The sequence below is a fragment of the Lithobates pipiens genome, unplaced genomic scaffold (assembly GCF_037356315.1).
Source record: "Lithobates pipiens isolate NorthernLeopardFrog02 unplaced genomic scaffold, aLitPip1_a1.2 Scaffold_27, whole genome shotgun sequence".
Classification (NCBI taxonomy): Eukaryota; Metazoa; Chordata; class Amphibia; order Anura; family Ranidae; genus Lithobates; species Lithobates pipiens.
This window is the reverse complement of record NW_027507788.1, coordinates 148,317,808-148,341,979: the sequence shown is the minus strand read 5'-3', so window position 1 is coordinate 148,341,979 and position 24,172 is coordinate 148,317,808. Positions and strand designations below refer to the sequence as shown.

The window sequence follows — 24,172 nt, the reverse complement described above, 5'->3', positions numbered from 1 at the left end:
TATATATATATATATATATATATATATATATATATATATATACACACACACACACACATACACACACACACACACACACACACAAATACATATACACACACATACATATACACACACACATACATATACACACACACATACATATACACACACACATACATATACACACACACATACATATACACACACACATACATATACACACACACAGTATCTCACAAAAGTAAGTACACTCCTCGCATTTTTGTAAATATTATAACTTTTCCTGTGACAACACTGAAGAAATTACACTTTGCTACAATGTGAAGTAGTGAGGGTACAGCTTGAATTTTCTTGGGCATCATCTTTAGAAGAGGCTTCCTTCTGGGACAACAACCATGCACACCAATATTATGCAGTGTGCAGCATATGGATTGAACACTGACAGGCTGCCCCCCGCCACCCAACCCCTTCAACCACTGCAGCAATGCTTGCAGCACTCATAAGTCCATTTCTCAAAGACAACTTCTGGATATGACGCTGAGCACGTGCACTCAACTTCTTTGGCCGACCATGGTGAGGCCTGTTCTGAGTGGAACCTGTCCTATTAAACCGCTGTATGGTTTTGACCACCATGCTGCAGCTCCGTTTCAGTGTCTTGGCAATCTTCTTATAGCTTATACCATCTTTATGTAGAGCAACCATTCCTTTTTTCAGATCCTCAGAGTTTTTGCCATGAGGTGCCATATTGAACTTCCAGTGACCAATATGAGTCACATGACACCGTGGAGAAAAAAAAAAAAAGGCTACTTGGTCCAGTTTGGACATTTTCACTCAGGGGTGTACTCACTTTTGTTGGCAGCGGTTTAGACATTAATGGGTGTATTGAGTCATTTTGAGGGGACAGCAAATTTACATTGTTATACAAGCTGTACACTCACTACTTTACATTGTAGCAAAGTGTGTCACCGTTTGTGAGCGGAAAAAAAAAAAGGGCCCTTGCCTACGGTGTGGCTCCTTAGACTTCCTGGCCTGTGGGAGTAGTGTCCTCTTACCACCAGCAGCATTTTTAATAATGTCATCCAAAGCGGCTCCAAAGAGCCCGTCGCCAAGGAAGGAAAGATCCATCAGGGCTTTTTGGGATGCCTGGTCGGCAGACCAGCATTCTGGCCAGATTAGGCGCCTCAGCACCACAGCCGACACCGAAGCCCTGGTTAACAACGGGAGAGTATCCAGGGACGAGTCACAGACGTACTTAAGGCCTTGCACTAGTTGGTCTGCTAGTTCCACGCAGAAGGGAGAAGCCTGTTGCTCTCCCAATTCGTGATGCAAAAGTTTTGCGACACTAGTGCGGATGCCAGTACTGGTCGCATGACGGACCCCACAACCGTAAACAAGGAACGAGCCACTGCCTTGGCCTTCCTGTCCATGGGATCCTAAAATGCAGGAGTTCCTTCTACCAGGATCGTGGTTACTTATATAACCTGGATACTGGGGGGTCCACAACTGGAGGAGCCGACCCTTTTTGAAAAGGCTTTCCTCAAAGAGGTAACGCACCACCATGTTTTTGGGGACCGAAAAACATGTCCCTGCAAATGAACATGTCAAAATAAGTCAGATACGGGAACACTTTAGGTGAATGTGCTGGCTTGAGGGACCATTCCATCAGCAGAGGAATCTGCTGGCTCCTGAATCTTCAGAGTATCACACACAGCTGTGATAAGTGCTCCAACAAGCGCTTTGTCATGCACGAACACGGACGGGGACTCATCCTCACTGTCCGAATGGTCCTGGTCAGCGTCATCTGATAGGACAGAGCAGGGGTCACCAGCCGCAGCAGGGCCTGAGTCTGCATCAGAGCTCTCCCCAGAGGACAAGGGGACAGGGGCCTCTTTAATGCACCTTTCTTCCCATGCACCGCCTCCATCCTAGCAACAACGAATTGAGGACCGCCGTCGGGGTGTCCATGGGCACTGCGCAGTCCGCAGGTGACCCTGTTGCAATTGCCTGGATTTCAGAGGGAAGAAACACCAGTTTCTGAAGCCATGCTGACCCTACCCTGTCTGCCACCTGAAGGGGACTTAGGACAGTGAAAAGTCCCACCCTCCTGCTGCCGCTGACTGGAGGAATCCTACCTGCCGGACTCACCACCCTGAGGAGTTCTGTGCTGAATACAAAGCGATGCCTGCAGCCCCCAGGGGTTCCCAAGCGCAGAGGGGCAAAAAACAGTATCGGCAGCAGCCATGGAAATGATTGCTGAAACGATCTGTACAGTGTGCTCAGGCTTTAGGAAAATGGCCGCCCGGCATCCTGTACACAGACAGGAACCACAGGAAGCAAGGCTGTGAAAGCACATCATGCTGCTGCTAGAGAACACTGAACGAAAATGCTCAGGCCTCCGGAAAATGTCCGCCAGTGTCCTGAATAGGAAAACTCACAGAAGCCCACATAGACAACCTGCTCTGCCCATACTTAAAATGGCCACCAGACATCGCCATGGAGGTAAAAATAAATACCCCCTGCAGAGTAACAGCGCTGACCCAACACAGAAAAACCTCACAGGCACATTCCAGGGACCCCCACACAGGACCCAGGACCACCGCTATCCGTTCAGCCCCCCCATGACAGGTGAGAGTTACAGAGAGCCCCTGCATAGGTTACATACACTGCTCAGCAAACACATGCAGCGACCCCCCCCCCCCCCCGGAGGGCGGATAGAGGGAAGATAGGGACAGGGGAGAAGGAAAGGGAGGTGAGGTGGCCCCCAAATCGATCTCCCAGGGAATGCCCAGCTGCTTAGCCCCACTGAAGCAGAGAGAGCTGTACTTACCAGTCCTGAAGAGCTGGGAGACATTCCATTACAGACCCACTCACTGATCAGTACAGGGTGACTGTTGGCCTTGGCATACTGTGAGCCAGACATCAGTAGCCCGGTCATATGTATGCCCCGGAGCATAGAAGCTCACCGACCACCTCTGGAGCTGAGGTATGTCGTGGCCTGCCGAGCCGTAGCTGCGACCTGCACACGCTCGATGGCCGGACTGGGGAGACTACAAGGATAAGTGAATCAGCCTGTCACCCAGCCGGCTGTTGATAGAAGATCACAGGATCATTCATCTTGCGCAAAAAACAAAGCTTCTGCATCAAAAAACACGGACCTTTTTGGCCCGCAGGGTTCCTAGGTGCATCTCCTTTACTAGGCAAAATAAAACAAACAGTCTGCTAGGGCAGGCTGTGGGGGTTGTAGCCTAGGGACTGCCCCTGGGCGGAACTGAAAGTTCTGAAGTGTTGTATTACAACTTTGCCTAGTAATCTCCAGTGATAGGGCTGACAACCCATTTTGTTACAGAGAGGAGCTGTGTTGGTCGGTGAATATAAGAGAAATCCTATTTTCTCTTTCGTTCATTGACGAACACATCATCTCATCTTGACCTTAGGGACGTCCCCAAGCAGTGTCAAAGAAACGAGGGGTGGGAACAGCAAATAGCTCCACCCATAACCAGAGCTCCTCAATGGAGGAGTTGCAACCTTAAACAGCCACCTGCAAAACCTTGCGGCCGAAGCAAGCATTCGAAGATGCATTCACATCAACCTTATAAAATTTTGTGAAAGTGTGAACGGACAACCAGGTCACCAGTTTACATACCTGGGAAACGGACGCTTGATGTCGGAAAGCCCAGGAGGCACCAATTGCCCTGGTAGAATGTGCCGTGACAGGAAAGGGGGGTGCCCGCCCCCTTATGGCATAAGCCTGAACTACAATCTGTCTGATCCACCGAGAGATGGTGGCTGATGAGACCGCCAGTCCCATCTTTGGACCAGCATAGATACAAACAGCGTCCAGAAAGGAGCCGTAGCATACAGATACACCCACAGAGCCCGGACCACATCCAAGGAATGCAAAGCCACCTCTTTGGGATGTGACGGCAGGTGACATAAGGACGGAAGCACAATGTCCTCATTTAGATGAAAGAGCGAAACAATCTTTGAAAGAAACGAAGGCTGTAGACACAGCACCACCTTATCCTTGTGGTGGATCAAGTAGGGAGACTTGCAAGACCAGGCCGCCAATTCAGAAACCCTCCTGGCAGATGTAATGACCACTACAAAGACTACTTTATGACAGAGTAGCAATAAGTGAATCTCCCTAATGTTTTCAAACGGCCATTTCTGAAGCACAGAGAGCACCAAATTCAAATCCCACGGAGGTAGTGGTGGTGGAACCGGAGGGGCCACATGTCGAACCCCCTGAACAAACGTACTCACCAATGAATGAGTCGCCAAAGGACGCTGAAAAAAAAAAAAAAAAAAAGACAGCCAAAGCTGATATCTGCCCCTTGATGGTGCTTAAGGCAAGTTTCTGATCCACTCTGCGCTGTAAAAAAAAAAAAAAAAAAAAACAGCAGGATCCTGGAAACTGATTATGTGCATGGACATCACCCCATCCCCCTCACACATGGAGCACCTGGCTTTCAACAGTCATGCCATTAAAGCCAGTGACGGTAAAGCAGGATAAAGGCATTGGACCTTGCGACAGATGGTCCTCTTGCATCGTCAGTCGCCAAGGAACATCCGTCACCATTCATACTATGTCAGCGTACCACAGATGCTGAAGCCAAACAGGGGCAATCAGAATTACCAGAATCCCCTCGGCCTCCACTCTGCGAAGCCGACGTGATAGAAGTTTGAGTGGGGGGAAAAGCGTAAATCAGCCGATAATGCCCCCATGGAGCCACCAACGCATCGGCCGTGTCCGCCCAGGGATCCTTTGACCTGGCCACAAACCTCTGTACCTTCCGATTGAGTCGAGAAGCCAGGAGATCCACATCTGGCGTGCCTGAAATACATCCGGATGTAGCGACCATTCCCCTTGGTCCAGTATATGATGACTTAAGTAGTCTGCTTGCCAGTTTTCTACACCCAAAATGTACACGGCCAACAAAGCTGGCATGTGCCGCTCTGCCCACCACAGGATTTGAGCGGCCTCCAGTGCTGCAGCCAAGCTCTTTGTTCCTCCTGGATGGTTGACATATGCCACCGCTGTGGCGTTGTCCGTCTGGATCCTGATCGGACGCCCCTGCAGCCTCTGTGACCATGTGGAGAGGCACCGCCTGATTGCCCGAAGTTCGAGCACATTGATCGGCAGGCTGGATTCTTCCTGGGTCCAGTGACCCTGGGCTGACTGTACGCCCCAAACTCCACCCCACCCCCCCAACCTGTCAGGCTGTTGTCCGTTGTGATCACCGTCCAACGAAGAGGAAGGACTGCCCAGCTGCTCCATCCTGCCGAGACAAGTGGAACCATACTTATCTCTCCTGCAGGGACTGCTGGACGCATTCCAGACAGACCCATCACCCGAGCAGTACGGGGTGGCTGCCAGCCATGGCACATTGTGACACAGACAGCAGTGTGCCCCGCAGCATATAGCCCACCGGCCGCCCCTGGATAGACGGGGCACGTGGTGGCCGGCCCAGCGCGTAGCTAGGGCCTGCTCACACTCGATGGCCAGGCTGGGGAGACTACAAGGATCTCTATTATCCAGCCTGTCATCCAGCCCGGCTGTTGATTGTAGATCACAGGAATCAAAAATGCAGAAAAAAGAAAAAATTCCCAAGACCAATGGTCCCCACAGGGAGCCAGGTCCTTCTCCTACACTAGGCAGAAAAAACTGAGCTGCTAGATGCAGTGTGAGGGGTTATACTGTGCAAGTGTTGCTGTTTAACACTTTCTGCCTAGCTCTCTACTAAAGGGACGATATAACCCTAAGGTCAAGACAAGATGCTGTGTCCGTCAATGAACGAAAGAGAAATCCTATTTTCTTTATCATACATCATGGGACACAGAGCCTTAAGGTTTTGGAAAAAACGATGGCAGGACAATATCTTGGTTCAGGTGAAATCTGAAACCACTTTTGATGAAGTCTGGATGAGGGCATAACACCACTCTGTCCCCATGTCAAGTCAAATACGGCTCTTTACAAGAAAGAACAGCCAGTTCCAAAACTCTCCTTGCTGAGGATATAGCAACCATAAATACCAACTTCCTTGTCAGAAGGACTAGGGGAATAGGTTATATTGGTTCAAATGGCTGTTTTTTGTAACACAGACAAAACTAAATTTCAAGTCCCAAGGGTTCAAGGGAGGTTTGATGGGTGGAATAAACCACGTCACCCCCCTGTATAAAACTCCAGACTACAGAATGAGTAGCAAGTGGTCTTTTGAAATAAGACTGATAAAGCGGAGACTCCTGGCATGGAAAAAGTAGATCTTAACAGGGATTCCAACTCCTTATCTGTTGGATCCTTTAAGCATCTGTGCATTGTCTACTGGACAAGTTTACATTGAAAATGGCAGCATCAACTGCTGGTTTTTTCCATCTTTTGGACAATTTCTGCTAGGGGATAGAGAATTGCAATTTTCTTAGGGGGGAGAAAATGCTTATCCGGGTGATCCCATTCAGCAAAAAAAAAAAAAAAAAAAAAAATAAAAAAAGCTATTCTACTAATGCATGCTCAGGAAAAGCATGCAAAAGGTTGTGAGTTTGTTTTTTTAAAGCGGGAGTCCGCCGGGAGTGCGCTTTTTTTTTTTTTTTTTTTAAAGCCAGCAGCTACAAATACTGCAGCTGCTGACTTTTAAAATAGTGACACTTACCTGTCCAGCGCGCCTGCGATGTCGGCACCCGTAGCCGATCTCTCGATCGTCTCTCGGGTGCTGCCGCCGCCATCTTGGGTATGGGAATCAGGAAGTGGAGCCTTTCGGCTTCATTTCCCGGTTCCCTACTGCGCATGCGTGAGTCGCGCTGCGCAATGAGGATGGACCCGCTGCCTCTGGGATCTGTGTGTTTCCCAGCAGGCAGCGGGGGACTTTCGGAAAGGGGCATAATCTACGCCCCTTTCCGCAGAGAGCTATCCAGGAAGTGGGTGCAGATACCTGTACTGTACAGGTACCTGCACCCCCTTCCCCCCTGAAAGGTGCCAATTGTGGCGCCGGAGGGGGGGAGGATTCCAATGAGCGCAAGGTCCACTTTAGGGTGGACCTCCGCTTTAAGGAACCCAAGGAAGAAACCAAACATTCAGGAGACTCCATTAGGGGTAGCATGGAAGTAGCAGAACCATCTCCGTAAGAGATTTTATCAGCTATTCCTCAGATTTGAGAGGCTGAAAAAGGCTCATCTACCGTGGTTTCCTCCGCAGAGGAATCATGGGTTTGTTTTTCCTCTTGATTGACTGAGGGTAACGCCTCATGGATCTAACACGCTTCCTATCCATTTGAATGGAGGATGTGATTAAAGCCGTTAATCCTTCTTCCATACCCTGCAGGGAGGAGGAAAGGACATCTTCAGTCACGTATAAAGGGGCTGAAATGTGAGCAGCAGTTGCACCATCAATTTGTTCCAAATGGTTCACCCTAGCTTGCCATAACGGATAATTCAGGCAAGGATGACAACATGGAAAGGAGTCTCGGGATCCTAGCTCCTGGGGTTGAAACCTTTATGTGGCATCTTTTTTGGTAGACATAGTCCCAAGTACAAAAACAGAGGCACTTTACAAATTGGACTTAATCGCTGAAAATAGTGACAAAAAGGTGTCATTCCTGTATCAGATACGCCAGTTTGCAACCCTCATATGTCCCACAGCTCGTGTCCCTGTGTTGCAGGCTGCTTATTTTCTCCTCGTCGGCTGAGGAAAGACTTCCACAGCTGTGTTGTATTTGTTTTTAGCCTGCCATGTGTCCTTGTGGACGTTCATGGCATTGCGCTTAGGCCCCACCCCCTCCGAGAAAAAATTCTGCTCCTTTTTACTTTTAAAATGTTCCTGCGCTGGTGCACGGTGTTGTCGGATCCACCAACCCATCACAAGGGGGGGTAGAAAAAGATTTAGAATTTAAGTGGGTAAACTTCCTGCATTTAATCGTCGTTAAAAACTTGTCATACTGCCCGTTTTTTTCTTTACACACAGAAGTTTATCCCTTTGATCTAAGAAGGAAGAGTTAGTTAAAATCTTTCATGTTAAAAACTTGGCAGACTGCCAGGATGTTTTCATTTGACAGCTGAGTGAGCAGATATGTCTCTCAATTTGTTATATGAAAGAATTGGCAAACTCTGCAACAGAGATCATCAGGGGGGTTGAATCGAGATCACAATTTTAACGATTAATTTTGCAGCTCTAGGTTCTGTACTGCGATTCGATAAGCGACTCAGCAGGTCCTAGCCAAAAATTATTGGCCAGGACCTGCTGACACCTTCGTGCTCCCCCTACAAAGAAATGGCAGAATACATACATGTACGTGATCCAGTGTTCTGTCAAAAGAGCCAATTCATCAAAATCTCCAATTACGTTGCTTCCGTTGTCACTCCAGCAGCAGTAATTGCAGATTTTGACAACCTGGCTGTTTTGACAGAACACAAAAAAAGTTGTTGCAGCTTTGGAGGCGGTTACTAGCCTCCATGTTGTTGGTTACTAGCTGGTTGACTAATAATGTCCACTCATATTGTGTACAGTAGTCTATACGCTGCCAATGTTCTATGCAAGCAGCCAAGTCCTTGAAAGTGACAAGTCACTGGAAGGGACGCAATTAGAGATTTTGACAAGTTGTCTCTTTTGACAGACTGGCGCAGAGCAGCCTTCCTGTCACAGTATTTATGCTATAGAGCAGTCCGCTAGTGGATACAGTGTGAATTTTCCCTAAAGCTGGCCATACACTGATCAACATTTGACCAGGTCAGCAAGGACCAGACAAATCTCAATCAGTGCGTGGTCATCCCTGCTCAACAGTGGTCGTTTATTTGGTTGACTTCAGTCGAAGTGACATACTGGAAAACCTTTGTCAATCAGCAGCTGATCAGTGTATTCTGACAGAAGCAGGTCCTGCTGGCAGAATTAAATGCCCCAGCAGAGTGGATTTCTCCATCCACCTCATTTTTGAGGCTGGAGAATTCTGTTTTTTTTTTTTTTTCTTTGTTCAGGTCGCTGGCTGAACAAATATGGGCAGTATAAGAGTGTCAGTTTAAAAATCTCATCTCCCTAAAAGTAGTTTTAAATGTGCACCACAGATAGAAAAAAGGTGACTACAAAAACGTACATATTTTAATGTTCTAGTATGGGAAAAAAAAAATGTGATTTATGCATTTTTACTACGTTTTTAGTGGTTTAATAGAACGGCCTTTTGATGTGAGGTGTATGTATATTTACTTTGCTGTTTTCTAGAGCCAAGTAGTGTGTACTCTTTGGGTGTTGTAAGGTGACATACAGAAAGACTGCATTCTTGTAGAAGAGAGACATTCTTGCAGGACAAGCTACACCTGTCCTCAGGCCTGCACTTATACTGTAGATCCTGTCATTTCCGTTACTCCAACTTGACTGGGCTAATCTGCTCTGGAATGTGTGCGCTCCCACATGCTGTGTATAATCTACATACATATGGCAATTGATCAAGACAGTCAAGAATACATATGTGATATGTAACAGGATTTACTGTCATTAGTCACCCATGAGCTATGCATCTCATAAAAAACAGACACGTTGTCTACATAGCAGATGATCATCTCAATCAGGCGAGCAAAAAACAAAAAATGTTAGCTCTGCTGTGGAGAGCTGGGCAATCAGCAGTTTCTACTGTTCCGTTAAAGTGTAAGTAAACCCTCCTATCGTTTTAAACCAAAGATGCCATCTTTGCCTCTGTTTAATCTACAACTGCCATGATGCTGCACATGTGATCAGTGATCACACCAGCTATTGGATGGTTTGACAGTTTGGTTGAGAGCACAACCAATGGGAGGGTTACATTTCCGGCATGTGCTGGAAATGAAAACTGTTTTATGGATGGGTTTACTTCCAAAAACTAAATTTAAAAAAATCCCATCTGGGTGATCTATGTACATTGCAGGGATTTTAACAAACTTTGTTGCAGATTCCAACCTTTTGTTATTCTGAAGAAATAGCTGTTTGTGTCAGGGTGAAAAGGGAATCTAATGGGAGTGATTTAATTATCAGATTCTATGCTTCCTGGGTTCTAAATGAGGAAAGTGGCAGGGTCTACATCTTTCCATTTGAGAGAATCTCACCAAAACTACATTTTTGTTGCAGGGGATGCCCAAAATCTGACTTGGATCTTAGTGCAGACTTCTGGGAAAAAGGAGTGAGCCAATCCCACAAGCAGAAAATTACATATCCAGGGGGCGTTCTATACACCATCTGTGTACAGAACACCTCCAGGTCGCCCTATTGCATTTTACTGAAAATGATTTTTTATTAACATTCAATTACAATATAAAACTTGTGTAGCAATTAAATATGCTATATATATTTTTTTAAAGTGGAGTGGTAAACTATTACTTTTTTTTTTTTTATTATTTTTTTAAACTGGTCCCCCTGCAGATTTAAAAGAATTGCATCCAAATCTCATTTGGCTGTACTTCTCCTATGGATCACATGACTGTAGTTCATTTTGCATTGCTGAGACCCGTTTTCACCAGAGAGCGGGCTGAAGTGAATACGAGTGCGGTTTTACGTAATAAAGTATGAAAACGTTTCTTACTACACCACTGGAGGCTGTTCTTTCCATTTCTTCTTGGCATGTTAATTGAGTGACGTAACATGGCTGTACGAGTCCAAGGCAGCCTTAAAAAGGGACCAGCACCAAACTTCCATTAAAAGTATCCAGGACCACAGAGTGGCACCCTGGTGGACAGGGGGATTTGGGGAGTTTACTACAACTGTACAGCGGATCATCTGATGATTAAGGAAGATCTAGTGAAAACATCACATGCATTTTATAAATCATACATGCATTGTACAGTAGGTGCCCACGACGTGTCAATCTCACCGCTTTTATCAGCGAGATTGGCACCCTGCGAGCCCTGTCGCGGGAGCCAGCTCACATCAGGAAAGAAGAAAAAAAAGTTTGTTTCTTTTCCTTTCCCAATGAGCGACAAGCATTGCTGACATTGAGGCATTGAGACTGGTGCGGAGATCCGACTTGGATTCCTGCCAATACCAGGCACTGTGTTTGGTATGAATCTTGAGGGAGAACTCCACGCCAAATTTTAAATAAAAAAAAAAAAAAAAAAAAACGGCATGGGTTCCCCCTGCAGGGGCATACCAGGCCCTTAGGGCTGGTATGGATTTCAAGGGGAACCCCCTATGCCGAAAAAACGGCGTGGGGGTCCCCCCAAAATCCATACCAGAACCCTATCCGAGCACGCACCCGGGCTGGTCAGGAAAGGGGGAGGGGACGAGCGAGCGCCCCCCCCCCCCACCCCAAAGCACATTGTCCCCATGTTGATGAGGACAAAGGCCTCTTGCCGACAACCCTGGCCATTGGTTGTCGGGGTCTGCGGGCGGGGGGCTTATCAGAATCCAGGAGCCCCCTTTAATAAGGGGGCCCACAGATCCTGGCCCCCCACCCTATGTGGAGGAGTATCAGGTACATCGTACCTCTACCCATTCACCTGGGGGGAAAAAAGTGTAACACACACAACACAGGTCTTCAAAGTAATTCATTAGGCAGCTCCGGGGGTCTTCTTCTAACTCCTTTGCGCTCTCCGGTTCTTCTCTGCGCTCTCCGGCTCCTCCGCTATCTTCTTCCAGCTCTTTTGCTAGCGATGGCCTGGTCTTCTGCATCCTTCTTCCCTCTTCTCTTCTTCCAATGTTGATACAACACTCTCTCCCACTGTAATGCTGCACGATCGGTTATATAGGCATGTGGCGTGGTCACCGGGTGGTGTCACACGGCGACCCCGCCCCTTATGACGCCAAGTCCCAGGGAATGCTGAGACTGACGTCATAAGGGGCAGGGCGACCATGTGACATCACCCGGTGACCACGCCCCATGCCTATATAAGTGATCACGCAGCGCTTACATGGCATTACAGTGGGAGAGTGTGTCGTGTCAACATCGGGAGAAGAGAAGAGGGAAGAGGATGCAGAAGATCGGGCCACCGCTAACAAAAGAGCTGAAAGATAGCGGGGGAGCTGGTAGAAGAACCGGAGAGTGAGAGAAGACGCGGGAGAAGAACAGGGGAACGCAAAGGAGTCGGAAGAAGACCCCCAGAGCTGCCTAATAAATTACTTTGAAAACCTGTGTTGTGTTTTTTTTATGGACACTTTTTTTTTCCGCTCATTCTTCCCCACCCCCTTTCCTGACCGGCCAGGCTGCGTGCTCGGATAGGGGTCCGATATGGATTTTGGGGGGACACCCATGCCGTCTTTTTGGCATAGGGGGTTCCCCTTAAAATCCATACCAGACCTAAGCACCTGGTATGCCCCTGGAGGGGAAGCCATGCCGGCTCTATTAGAGAGGCAGCATTGTCGCTTCTCTTGCGCTGGCTGCAATAGGAAAATGTGACATTTTCCTATTGCAGCCAGCGCGAGATGTACAGTGCCCTGTTGCCGAGAAACACAATCTCGCAGTCAGATACTGTAGGTCACACTACCAAGGTAAGAACATTGTGAGTAGGGTGGTGATATAGGAAGACTATTCATCATGATATGCAATTTGACTGGTGTGTGCAGGAACATGTATCGGTTTATATACACATTATATGTATTGACTGGCACCATTATGCAATATTCATTATATGATAACTGTAAATATTGGTTCATGGAGCATGGATTTCATTTATATATACAGTATTTTCTCATATGCTTAACACTTTTATGTGATGATTTATTAGAGCACCATAATATGACTATTAGCAACTTTTAAATGGTTCGCTGTATAGTATAGGTAACGCAGCACAAAACACCAATTCGTTAAATCTACAGGCTAAGGTAGGTTAGATCAAAGCAGCCCATAGATAATGCAGTTTTCATTCCTTCCACCATGGATGGAAGGAAATAAGATTGCTTGATTCCCCCCAATCAACACCGACTGTGTTGATGGGGGAATGCCTTCTACAACACTATTGTATTCTGGGAGTGGGGGAGCAAAGGGAGCCTTGCCGGCCAGCAGAACACAATTATTACTGCTAGCAGCTATAGCTGCTGGCAGTAATCGCATGTAAAACGTCCAACAAACTGGTTGTATCCAAGTCAAATTGATGGATCAACTCGAGTACAGTTAGCCTGACCATAGATGGATTTGCTGAACCGGCCTAATATTTAGATCCATGTATGGCCAGCTTAATAGTTAATAAGTGTATCCGCCCAACTAAAATTGTGTATTAAACAACAGCAAGCCAAAAATGTGTATTACCTTCAGTTTATAAAAATAAATAATTATGTGCAGCCCTAGTACATCCAACTATCATAGTACAAATTGTGTATATATTCAATTAGGGAAAAACATTTCTGTAACCAGCAAGAGATTGGATTACATGTTTTTCCAAAGGAATAAGACATTCATCAAATGTGAACCACTTTAAAATGTCACATGAGTTGGGGCCCTTTCACAAGGGTGGTCCGCCGGATGGACTCCAATTTGCTCAGCGGGGGATCGATTCCCTGAGCAGGCGGGTGACAGGTCAGTGTCCACTCACTGTGCAGAGACGGACCGGTCAGAGTCCAGCTCTCCTTTATGGGGAGATCGGATGAAAAAAGGCACTCCTGTCTGTTTTAATCCATTCCGCCAGATGGATGGAAAATAGGGTCTCCTTCGTCTGGATTATGCGGAGATGATTGGATCGGATAGCAACGGGTGTCGGCGGACATGTCACCACTGACATCCACTGCTCCATATAGCTGAATGGAGCGTCTGATCAGGTCCGCCTGAAAAACTGACAGGGGGGCACGATTGGAAATCCTGTGTAAAAGGGGCCTTAAAGTAAAGTGCCAGAGACCTTGCAGATCTTGAAACATGCAAGTCTCTTGTTTCAGTATCCGAGAGATCGGAGAGTATACCAATACTGATTGGGTCACCCTGGTTGACTGTTACTTTCAAGAAGTGTGCAGTTACACACCAAGTGGTGACAAAAGAATGTTGATAGCCCCAAAGCCCTAAAAGTCAGCAATGACAGCTCCCATAAGTCTATCCTACATGCTTCCTTATAAATTAAAGGTTTTAGGCTACAATTTATGCCTATAAATTAGATTAAAATTCCTGCCAAATGAAGATCATAGGATCTTTGTTATGTGAAACAGAGAGAGAGTCACAAGATGGAAACACGCATATAGAATCTGTAAACTAAACAGGCACAGATCAAAACAGATTCAATATTCGTTCAATTATACACTCAGATTCTTAAAGTGGAAGTCCGCTATAATACTTAAATTTCTCCCCTGCAATCATTAAAGCGGAGGTCCACCCTAAAGTGGACCTTCCGCTCATTGGAATTCTCCCCCCCCTCCGGCGCCACAATTGGCACCTTTCAGGGGGGAGGGGGGTGCAGGTACCTGTACAGTACAGGTATCTGCACCCACTTCCGGCATAGCTATCTGCGGAAAGGGGCGTAGATTACGCCCCTTTCCGAAAGTCCCCCGCTGCCTGCTGGGAAACACACAGATCCCAGAGGCAGCGGGACCATCCTTATTGCGCAGCGCGACTCGCGCATGTGCAGTAGGGAACCGGGAAATGAAGCCGAAAGGCTCCGCTTCCTGATTCCCATACCCAAGATGGCGGCGGCAGCACCCGAGAGACGATCGAGAGCTCGGCTTCGGGTGCCGACATCGTGGGCGAGCTGGGCGGGTAAGTGTCCTTATTTTAAAAGTCAGCAGCTGCAGTATTTGTAGCTGCTGGCTTTAAAAAAATAAATAAATAAAAAATGGCGGAATTCCCGGCGGACTCCGGCTTTAATGTGAGCTAAGTTCAGCCTGATGTCTCAAAATGGAAAATCACAGTTTTTCTACCTATATTTTGCAGAATCCAGTGCTGTCACATGACTTTGAATCTACTTCCTTCTGACCTTAAAATCCGCCAGTGGGTGTGGTTACTGAAAGCTAGTGACATTACTTCCTGGGAGGGACACTGTCCCTGTGTAGCCAGTGGGCTAATCATAGGTTCCTGCCCATTGTTCTCTCATTGTACATCCCAATTCATGAGAAAATGAAGAAATAAAAAGCCCCATTCACACAGAGGGGAATGGAAAGTGCAGTGCACATATACAGTATTGCTGTGCACAGGAGAAGAGAGCTGGACTTATGGGGGACAGGGGATGACAACTGTTAGTGTAGCTGGAAGTGCTATGGGGTCTCAACTCACAGTTTACAATAATCATAATACAGGCAACCACACTAAGGCTCGGTTTCCACTAGTGCGACTTGTCATGTGGCTTTATGTGTCATTGGACACATAAAGCCGCATGATTTTAATGACACCTGTTCCCAGGTACCTGCAATGCTTTTATGCGACTTTGTTCCAGAGTGTAAAGTTGGAGCAATGCTGCACTCAGTCGTATCAAAGTCGCACTCTAAACGTGCAACTTTGTGGTTGCAATAGTGAAAACGTGACTTGTCATGTGACTGTGTCCAAAGTAGAATGACAAGTCACAGCCCATTGATTTTAATGGTACCCGTTCCCATCAATGCGACTTTGAAAAGGTACCTGCAATGCTTTGAAGCGACTTTGATCCAGAGAGTGTAAAGTTGGATTCAAAGCTGCACTCAAAGTCGAATGAAAGTCACACTCTAAATCGTGCAACTTTGGGGTTGCAATAGTGAAAACACACTAAGGCTTTGTTTCCACTAGTATGGCTTGTCATGCAATTTTGGACACAAAGGGGCATGACAAGTCACAGCCCATTGCTTTCAATGGCACCCGTTCCCATCTATGTGACTGTGAAAATCAGTGACTTTGAAAAAGGTACCTGCAATGCTTTGATGCAATTTTGATCCAGAGTGGTAAAGTTGGATCAAAGTCACACCTTAGACTAGGTTCCCACTAGTGCAACTCCAAAGCTGTGCGATTTAGAGTGCGACTTTGAGTGCAGCTTTGATCCAACTTTACACTCTGGATCAAAGTTGCATCAAAAGTTGCATCAAAGTAGTGCAGGCACCTTTTCATAGTCGCATAGATGGGAATGTTTAACATTAAAATCAATCGGTTGGGCCGCTGTGCCCTCGGCATGTAATGTTTCTGATTTTGTTGCTGTAAACTCTAATAAAACGTTAATTGAAAAAAAAAAAAATCAATCGGTTGGGACTTGTCATGCGACTTTGTGTCCAAAGTCACATCACAAGCCGCACTAGTGGAAACGGAGCCTTAAACTTATTACTCACATGTAGCTTCCTCAGCTGGGCACACATGCACACAGTGCCATGCAGAAATAACTACAGTAGAAATTCTGCAGCATGTTGCATTTTAATCTCTCACAGTTTCTAAAAGAGCTGACTTCCAAAGCCTGAACTCATCTCTCCTCCTCCCCCCAGCTATTCAAAACGAAACTATAAAGACAGGAGGAGATCTGAGAAGGAGGGAAGGGGGTGGGGCTGGGCAGGTATATGTATGTCTGTCCAAAAAGGAGGGATGGGGTGGGGGCGTGTAGAATAGAAGGACAATGTTTCCAGGAAGTGAGAGGCCCCCCCATGCAGAATTCAGAAATAATGAAGTAAAGCTGACTGCCAATTTTAGAATGTCTAATCAAAGCTAGACAATCAGCTATACAGAAAATGAATAAATGTCAAAAGATAAAGATATTAATTATATAATTAAAAAACATTTTCAACTGGACTTCCACATCTAGATGAACCTTTATTTCCTCAACCTATTCATGACATTTAGGCAAAAATGAACCTCCCTATCCTTTACAGGAAGTGTCATCGTATCCTCCGTTTGATCTTCAGTTGCCCTGATGCAGCACATGATCAGCTATGACGCCAGCCATTTGATGCCCTGACAACTCAGTTGAGAGCCAACATCAGCACACCGATAAGGGCTCATTTACACATGCTTTGACTTCAACGCACATTAAAGGGCCTACCGATTCAACGTGTTTTTTTGATGCCGCTGCAATGCTTCTAGGATGGTTCGTGGGACTTTTATGAAGCTTGGCAGATGCCCTTTGTGTGTGTGTTAATATCTCATACCTGCAACACCTCCAAAACAAAGCGTCAAAGTTAAAGCGGAGGTCCACCCTAAAGTGGAGCATCCGCTCATTGGAACCCTCCCCCCCTCCGGCGCCACAATTGGCACCTTTCAGGGGGGAGGGGGGTGCAGGTACCTGTACAGTACAGGTATCTGCACCCACTTCCGGCGTAGATTCCACAGAAGCTACGCCCCTTTCCGAAGGTCCCCCGCTGCCTGCTGGGAAGCACACAGATCCCAGAGACAGCAGGGACCATCCTTATTGCGCAGCGCGACTCGCGCATGCGCAGTAGGGAACCGGGAAATGAAGCCACAAGGCTCCACTTCCTGATTCCCATACCCAAGATGGTGGCGGCAGCACCCGAGAGACAATCGAGAGATCGGCTTCGGGTGCCGACATTGCGGTGCGCTGGGTGGGTAAGTATCATTTTAAAAGTCAGCAGCTGCAGTATTTGTAGCTGCTGGCTTTAAAAAAAAAAAATAAAAAAAAAAATAAAAAAAATAAAAAACGGCGGACTCCCGCTTTAAAGATGCATTAAAGCTTCTCAAAAGCTGCAGGTGCTTCAAGCAAGCTTTGTCACAGACCAGTATGAAGACTTTGAAGCGCCACTAAAGCAACAGGAGATAATTTTTGAAGCAAAAGCAAGGTGTAAACAGAACTTTAAGCTAATCATTTTATTTAGTGACAGGTGCTTTGACTGCCATTCAGGGAGCTTTAAAAAAAAAGCATTTCCGAAGCAGTGTTTTGAAGCAAACAAGCCCTGCAATTATGATTCAAGGCATGCCTTGAATGTAACCGTTTTGGGAAATGGTGAGTTTATTTCCACTTTAAAGTGGTTGTAAAGGCAGAAGGTTTATGTGAATGCATTCTATGCATTCAAATGAAAAGCCTTCTGTGTGCAGCAGCCCCCCTCAGCCCCTCTAATGGCGCCATTGGCTCCTGCTGCTGTCAAAGTCAGTCAGCCAATGAGAAGAGAAAGGGGGCAGGGCCGGGCCACAGCTTCGTGTCAGAATACATGGAGCTGCGGCTCCGCTCAGGTACCCCCATAGCAAGCTGCTTGCTGTGGGGGCACTTGTCAGGAGGGAGGATCCAGGAGAGTCGAAGAGGGACCCAAGAAGAGGAGGATCCAGGCTGCCCTGTGCAAATCCACTGTACAGAGCAGACAAGCAAGACACGTTTGTTATTTTTTACAAAACAAAAACGCGAGACTTTATAACCACCAAGTACTGACCCCACTGATGTATACAGATGCAGCAAACAAGATCAAAGCCTAGTTTCCCAGTCTTAAAAAAATAAATAAAAAACCCATACACAGCTGCAAGTGTTAAATGCTTGGTAACTTTAGGGGGTTGCATAAAAACTTTGCCTTTCTTACCTCACTCCCCATCTCACCTGGCTGTTCTCTTCTCCCTATATAGTTGGGTAGGCCCATAATAAATTAAAAAAGCGTCAGGTGCTACTGTGCATACATGGCTACATGTTGAGTGAAACCTAGTAATCTGAACAGGGAGTTAAGTAGGTCCTGACAAATCCCAGGTGCCAGGTCACCATGGCAACAAGAAATTACTTCCTGGCTCCTGGCCTGCCGCCCAAATGCTTCCCATACACTCCCCACGTGAGCGTGCCCCCCTTGGATTCGTAGCACAGCCATAGCAGGGGCCGCCGGGTAGAGGGGTAGGAGGAGATTGAACATACATCCGCTCTACTCCCCTTCTTGTCGCTGACCAGGAAGGGACATGTTGGACATCGCTTCCGGGTCCCCTGCTGACAGTTTCCCCAGCCTTCAAGGCCAGGGAAAGAATCTAATGCAGCGAGCATTGCATTCTGTGGAGCAAAGGGGAGACAAACAGTCTCAGAGAGAACATGTCACCAAAAAAAATAAAAAATCACCTAGGGGACTTTTTTTGCCCCCTGAAAAGGTGAGAGAAAAGAAAAAAAAAAAAGTTATTAAAAAAAATATGGGTTTCACCCAATAATGTAATGTACATCGATTGTCCCCAACTGTGTCCCCAACTGTCCCCCTCCATGCTCCGTTCCTTTCCCGTGCTCATTGGTCCTCCTTCATGCTTCAATCCCCTTCTGTGCTCATTGGTCCACCCTCCATGCTCGATCTGTCAGGATGGAGAGCGGAGAAAGGAGCCAGTAAATATGTAATTTACTGATCCCCGATATCTCAGCAAAGTCACCCCTAATGGGGCAAAATAAAAAGAAGATAAGAATTGTACTAAATATTAATAATAATAATAATAATAATATTGTAGAAAATAAAAAAAATTGTACAAAATAAAATAAAACAAAAACTGACACGCGTCATCAGTGCTGCAGATAAGATCACAAGACATTTAAAAAAAAAAAAAAAAAAAAAAAAAAAAACTATCAGTAATCGCTATCAGAAAGTACTTGGAGAGAAAAAAAAAAGCACCGGTACACGGTCTTAAAGTGGTATCAGTGAAACCCTGTATACAGTTGTGTTAAATGATCCGACAGATGGGAGATCGTTTACAAATATCGAACTTCCTCCCGGCCGTCTTCATCATTCAAATAATTTACCTCCACTTTCCAGCAAGATTTAGCCTGATATGCTAATTTTTGTGGGCATAAGCATGATGGTGTACTAAGCATATTATAAAATGTAGAGATCAGCTTTTGCGGTTTCAGACCACATACCACAGCAAATAAAGGGCAGGTGTCAACAATGGAAGGGTGTTTGAGAACTGGGTTCACAGGGCATGTCTCAGCTGTAGATATCTGAGGAACATCGAATTAGGGAATCTTTGAATTGGGGATCGTGCGAAGTTCAGGCAGTAATATTTTGTTCCAAAAGGAAGAGGAGCTATGAATCATGGGAACATTCAGTTTGGCCAAGACCAAGTGTTAAACAGGTTTATGTTGATAAAAGAAGTACAATCATCAGTCACTGTGGAGCCATGTACCACTGCAACATAAGAGGTGTAGAGAGGTATGCCCAGAGGAACTAAAGACCATTGCTGATCAATTTTGTCTATGTGGTATAGATGGGATAATGGAGCAAGTTAGTTAGAATCTGGCATGGCTACACCACCAAGATTAGCCAGGTTTTTTAACCGTTTGCCGTCCATCGCATGACGATATACAATCGGCACAATGGCACAGCTGCGCAAATGGGCATACCCGTATGTCCCCTTTAAATCGCGGGCTAGTGGCCCCGCGGACTCAATGTCCGCCAGTGGCCCGCAATCGTGACACGGAGAGGCAAACAAGTGATCTCTGTCAGTGATCTCTGTCATGTTCTAGTGAGCCCACCCCTCCTACAGTTAGAACACACTGAGGGCATACATTTAACCTCTTGATCGCCCACCCCCTAGCGTTTAGCCCCTTCCCTGCGAGTGACATTTACACAGCAATGGTGCATTTTAATAGCACTGATTGCTGGTTAAATGTCACTGGTCCCAAATAGTGTCCGATCTGTCCACCACAATGTCGCAGATCGCTGCCATTACCAATTTAAAAAAACATTGATAATAATAATGCCATAACTCTATTCCCCATTTTTTCACCCTTTTTTTGCTTATAGCGCAAAAAATAAAACCGCAGAGGTGATCAAATACCATCAAAAGAAAGCTCTTTTTGTGGGGGTGGGAGGGGAAGGACGTCAATTTTGTTTGCACGACTGCGCAATTGTCTGTTAAAGCAATGTAGTGCCATAACCCTAAAAAAATGCTCTGGTCAGGAAGGTGGTAAATTCTTCTGGGGCTGAAGTGGTAAAGGTGAGCCAGAGGAGCTTATGTCCATCATTACTGCAGGTGAAGGACTGGAGGATAGAATTCATAAGTTTGAAAATTATTTAATACCAGGGAGTGCCATTGAATGTACAGAATCTTGGGCAAGAGGACCATTTGTTCTTGCATTTTGGATCAGAAAAAAAAAAAAAATGTCCAATTTCACTCTTAAGGTAAAACACTGCGTACACGCAAGTTTAAAGGACATCAGTAAGACTGGGCTCAATATGTATGAGTGTCAGCTCCATTTCTATTGTAGGGACACAAAAACCCGACACAAGTTCTAACCTTTCCACATAAAAAGTTCTGACATTACATATATTTATCTAATATTTTCTTTTACAAAGAGACAACAGCATATGAGAGATCTCCCTAAATTAAAGTAAGAAACCAAATCTCACAGTGGCCACTACAACACACAACATTTACCCTCACATCCATCAGTGACAACTGATAAATACAAGATTTGCCCTCTCTTGCAGTCCTGGTGACAAATATGAAGTCACTGAAAATGCACCACGGTTTCCCTTTAAAACCAGCAAATGTGAATTCATCATTCAAGAGTAACACAGAGAGATCTGTACAACTTACCCATTATAGTGTGCCTTCATTTTGATGATGTCTTTTGATAAATCCATTTTGGATCCCATCTTGCTTGGCATGATACTAAGGATATCCAATGTTAGGATAGTCACAGGAGAAGCACATGTACAGTCTGAACAGGTGAGCCAGGAAGCTTCAGTAGTAATCAAACCAGAATGTCACTCCTACAGAAAGAACAAAACAATGAATCACTATTTGCATTCCAATACCTTTTACGAGAATGACATCCAGATTACGAAATAGGTTTTAAATAGAAGCGTTTTTAAACTACTTAAACACTGACACAGCCCATTCCGATATACATGTGATCAAACAGTAAATCATTCATACGTTCAAGTATATAGTGCTTCATTGTGCTACACAGAGAATTCCTTCTACCATGGACAGGGCTAGATTTATATCATTTTTGGCAATTCATCTCCTCTACCAGAAACAATACTTACTTAACGTGGGCATAAACGTATGAGGGCTATCATGGACCAGGAATCAAAATGAGACTGTCCTCATACACATCTTGGCCAGCATTTCGATGAACATGCCTGACTGGCTTTGCTGAGAGTTTGTGTTTACACCTCTGAACAAGAGTAGCAGCCAAGTGAATTTAGCTTTTACATTAAGATTCTACTTAAAATTTAGAACATTCAAGTTTCACTAACATTTGTTATTTGCGGTGTCACTCAATTACAAATGCGTACTTTCCCTTTGAACAAAAAATGCTAGAGATCCACTAAAGAGAACTTTGCCTTTGGGCCTTGTACATGTGCCACAGTTATTCTCCTGTAGAGCTAATCAGAGTAGGGTCTCCAGCACCAGAAAGCAGGATACTGTAGGCGCCCATGAAGCAGAGGTTAAAAAAAGAAAATTCTTCATTTAGATAACTTACCAGAAATGAAGATGTCTCATGTACAAATCAAAGTATAACTAAAAAGGCAAATTCTTTTTTTATTTTTTATAGCTTTAGAGTGGAGAGGGATTAGAACACCGGTCAGGTTTTTTTTTTTAAGCCCCTGCCCTGTTCACCCCCTCTATTTGTCCTGTTTACCATGATCATTGAAAGTGAAAAGTAAAAGTAAAAAAAGAAAATCCCAAATTTTGGGTTGTCTCCAAAAAAGTAATATAGTGGGGAAATCTTCCAATGGGGACACTACTTCTGGTGACTTGGGGTCCCCAAGGAATTCATTTAGGGCCAGTTCACACCAGATGCAGTTCCGTGCAGTTCTGTTTTTTCTGCACCAATACAGTCAGTTCCGGTCAGTTTCTGTACCGGAAACTGACCAGAAACTGACTGCATGCTGTGAACTAGAGCCATTGGAATACATGGAAAACACTGCATTTTTAGTGCAGAAAAAAAGCACACGGAACTGCGTCTGGTGTGAACTTGCCCTTTAAAGCGGAGGTCCTTGCGGCTTCACTGCCCATTTCCTACTGCGCATGCGCAAGGCACGCAGCGCTTTGTGAATGGCCTGTGGTTTTCTGGGACACACACATGTCCCGGAAGACAACGGGGTAGCTCGCCCAAGAGGAGGGAGTAAAAGAATGGTGCCGTGGAATGGGAAGAGGCAGATTAGGAAGACTGCCTAGCAACAGGCATTACTGGTAATTAAAAAAAATATATATATATATGTTTTCACTTTTTTTTGTAGAATGTTAAAGCGGGAGTCCGCCGTTTTTTTTTTGTTTGTTTTTTTAAAAGCCAGCAGCTACAAATACTGCAGCTGCTGACTTTTAAAATAATGACACTTACCCGCCCAGCGCGCCTGCGATGTTGGCACCCGAAGCCGATCTCTCGATCGTCTCTCGGGTGCTGCCGCCGCCATCTTGGGTATGGGAATCAGGAAGTGGAGCCTTTCGGCTTCGGTTCCCTACTGCGCATGCGCTAGTCGCGCTTCGCAATAAGGATGGTCCCCGCTGTCTCTGGGATCCGTGTGTTTCCCAGCAGGCAGCGGGGGACCTTCAGAAAGGGGCGTACCTTCTGCAGAATATACGCCGTAAGTGGGTGTAGATACCTGTACTGTACAGGTACCTGCACCCCCCTCCCCCCTGAAAGGTGCCAATTGTGGTGCCGGAGGGGAGGGGGGGGTTCCAATGAGCGGAAGGTCCACTTTAGGGTGGACCTCCGCTTTAATGTCATTTTTAATTTTAGGGTGGCCCTCCGCTTTACATTTGTAGCCGTTTCCTCTCGCTTCCTGTTTGGCTATGGGACAGGAAGTGAGGGTAAATCTCTGCAATGGGACACAGATGGTAGGAAAAAAAAAAAAAAAAAAAAGTGACCGGGGTTATAACCCTCCCTTACTATACCCAAAATAAAAATAAAAAAAGAAGTTTTGCCTATAGCTGTACTTTAACTGCAGCCATGCCCCATCCTCTTCCTGTCTGAACTTCCAGTGCTGCAGGGGATATTAGCTTTGGGTCTACTGTGAAGCTGCTGTACAAGTTCCTGATGGACCCTTCCCCCTCCCTCCATTGAGAAAAGTTCTTTAATTGCTTTTGATGGAGAAAGTCTGATGAGTCAAAAGGATTTTCTCCAACAGACCTAGCTGTAGAGAAAGCAATGTAAAAAAAAAAAAAAAGCCCAATTACTTGCATCACCCCCTGTATACATGCCTATCTCAATCCAGCACTACTCCCATCTGCAGCAGCTCTATCTTCCCTCTTTGCCAAACAGAGGCAGTAGCGGGAGCCACTGGCTCTAGCTGTTGTCAATCCTGTGAACAGAGAGCGGGGGCAGGGCCGAGTCAACAGGCGCACACTGCCTGACTCTGGGGTCGAGCCCACAGATGTGCCCTGATAAGAAGTGGCTTGCTATGGGGGCACACAAACAAGAGAAGGAGCCAATCGCACTAGTGGGGGACCCTAGGAGAGGACGTTCAGGGCCG

General features: G+C 45.9%; 1 protein-coding gene across 2 annotated transcripts in view; it reads right to left on the bottom strand.

Moving 5' to 3' along the window:
- Nucleotides 1–24,172, bottom strand: part of PRKCZ (protein kinase C zeta) — a 614,201-nt gene that overhangs the window by 525,352 nt on the left and 64,677 nt on the right. For both annotated transcript variants that reach the window (XM_077457658.1, XM_077457659.1), the window contains exon 2: nt 21,285–21,460. In XM_077457658.1, the coding sequence (XP_077313784.1) occupies nt 21,285–21,355 (71 nt within the window). In that variant the 5' untranslated portion in view covers nt 21,356–21,460. The remainder of the gene's footprint in view (nt 1–21,284; nt 21,461–24,172) is intronic.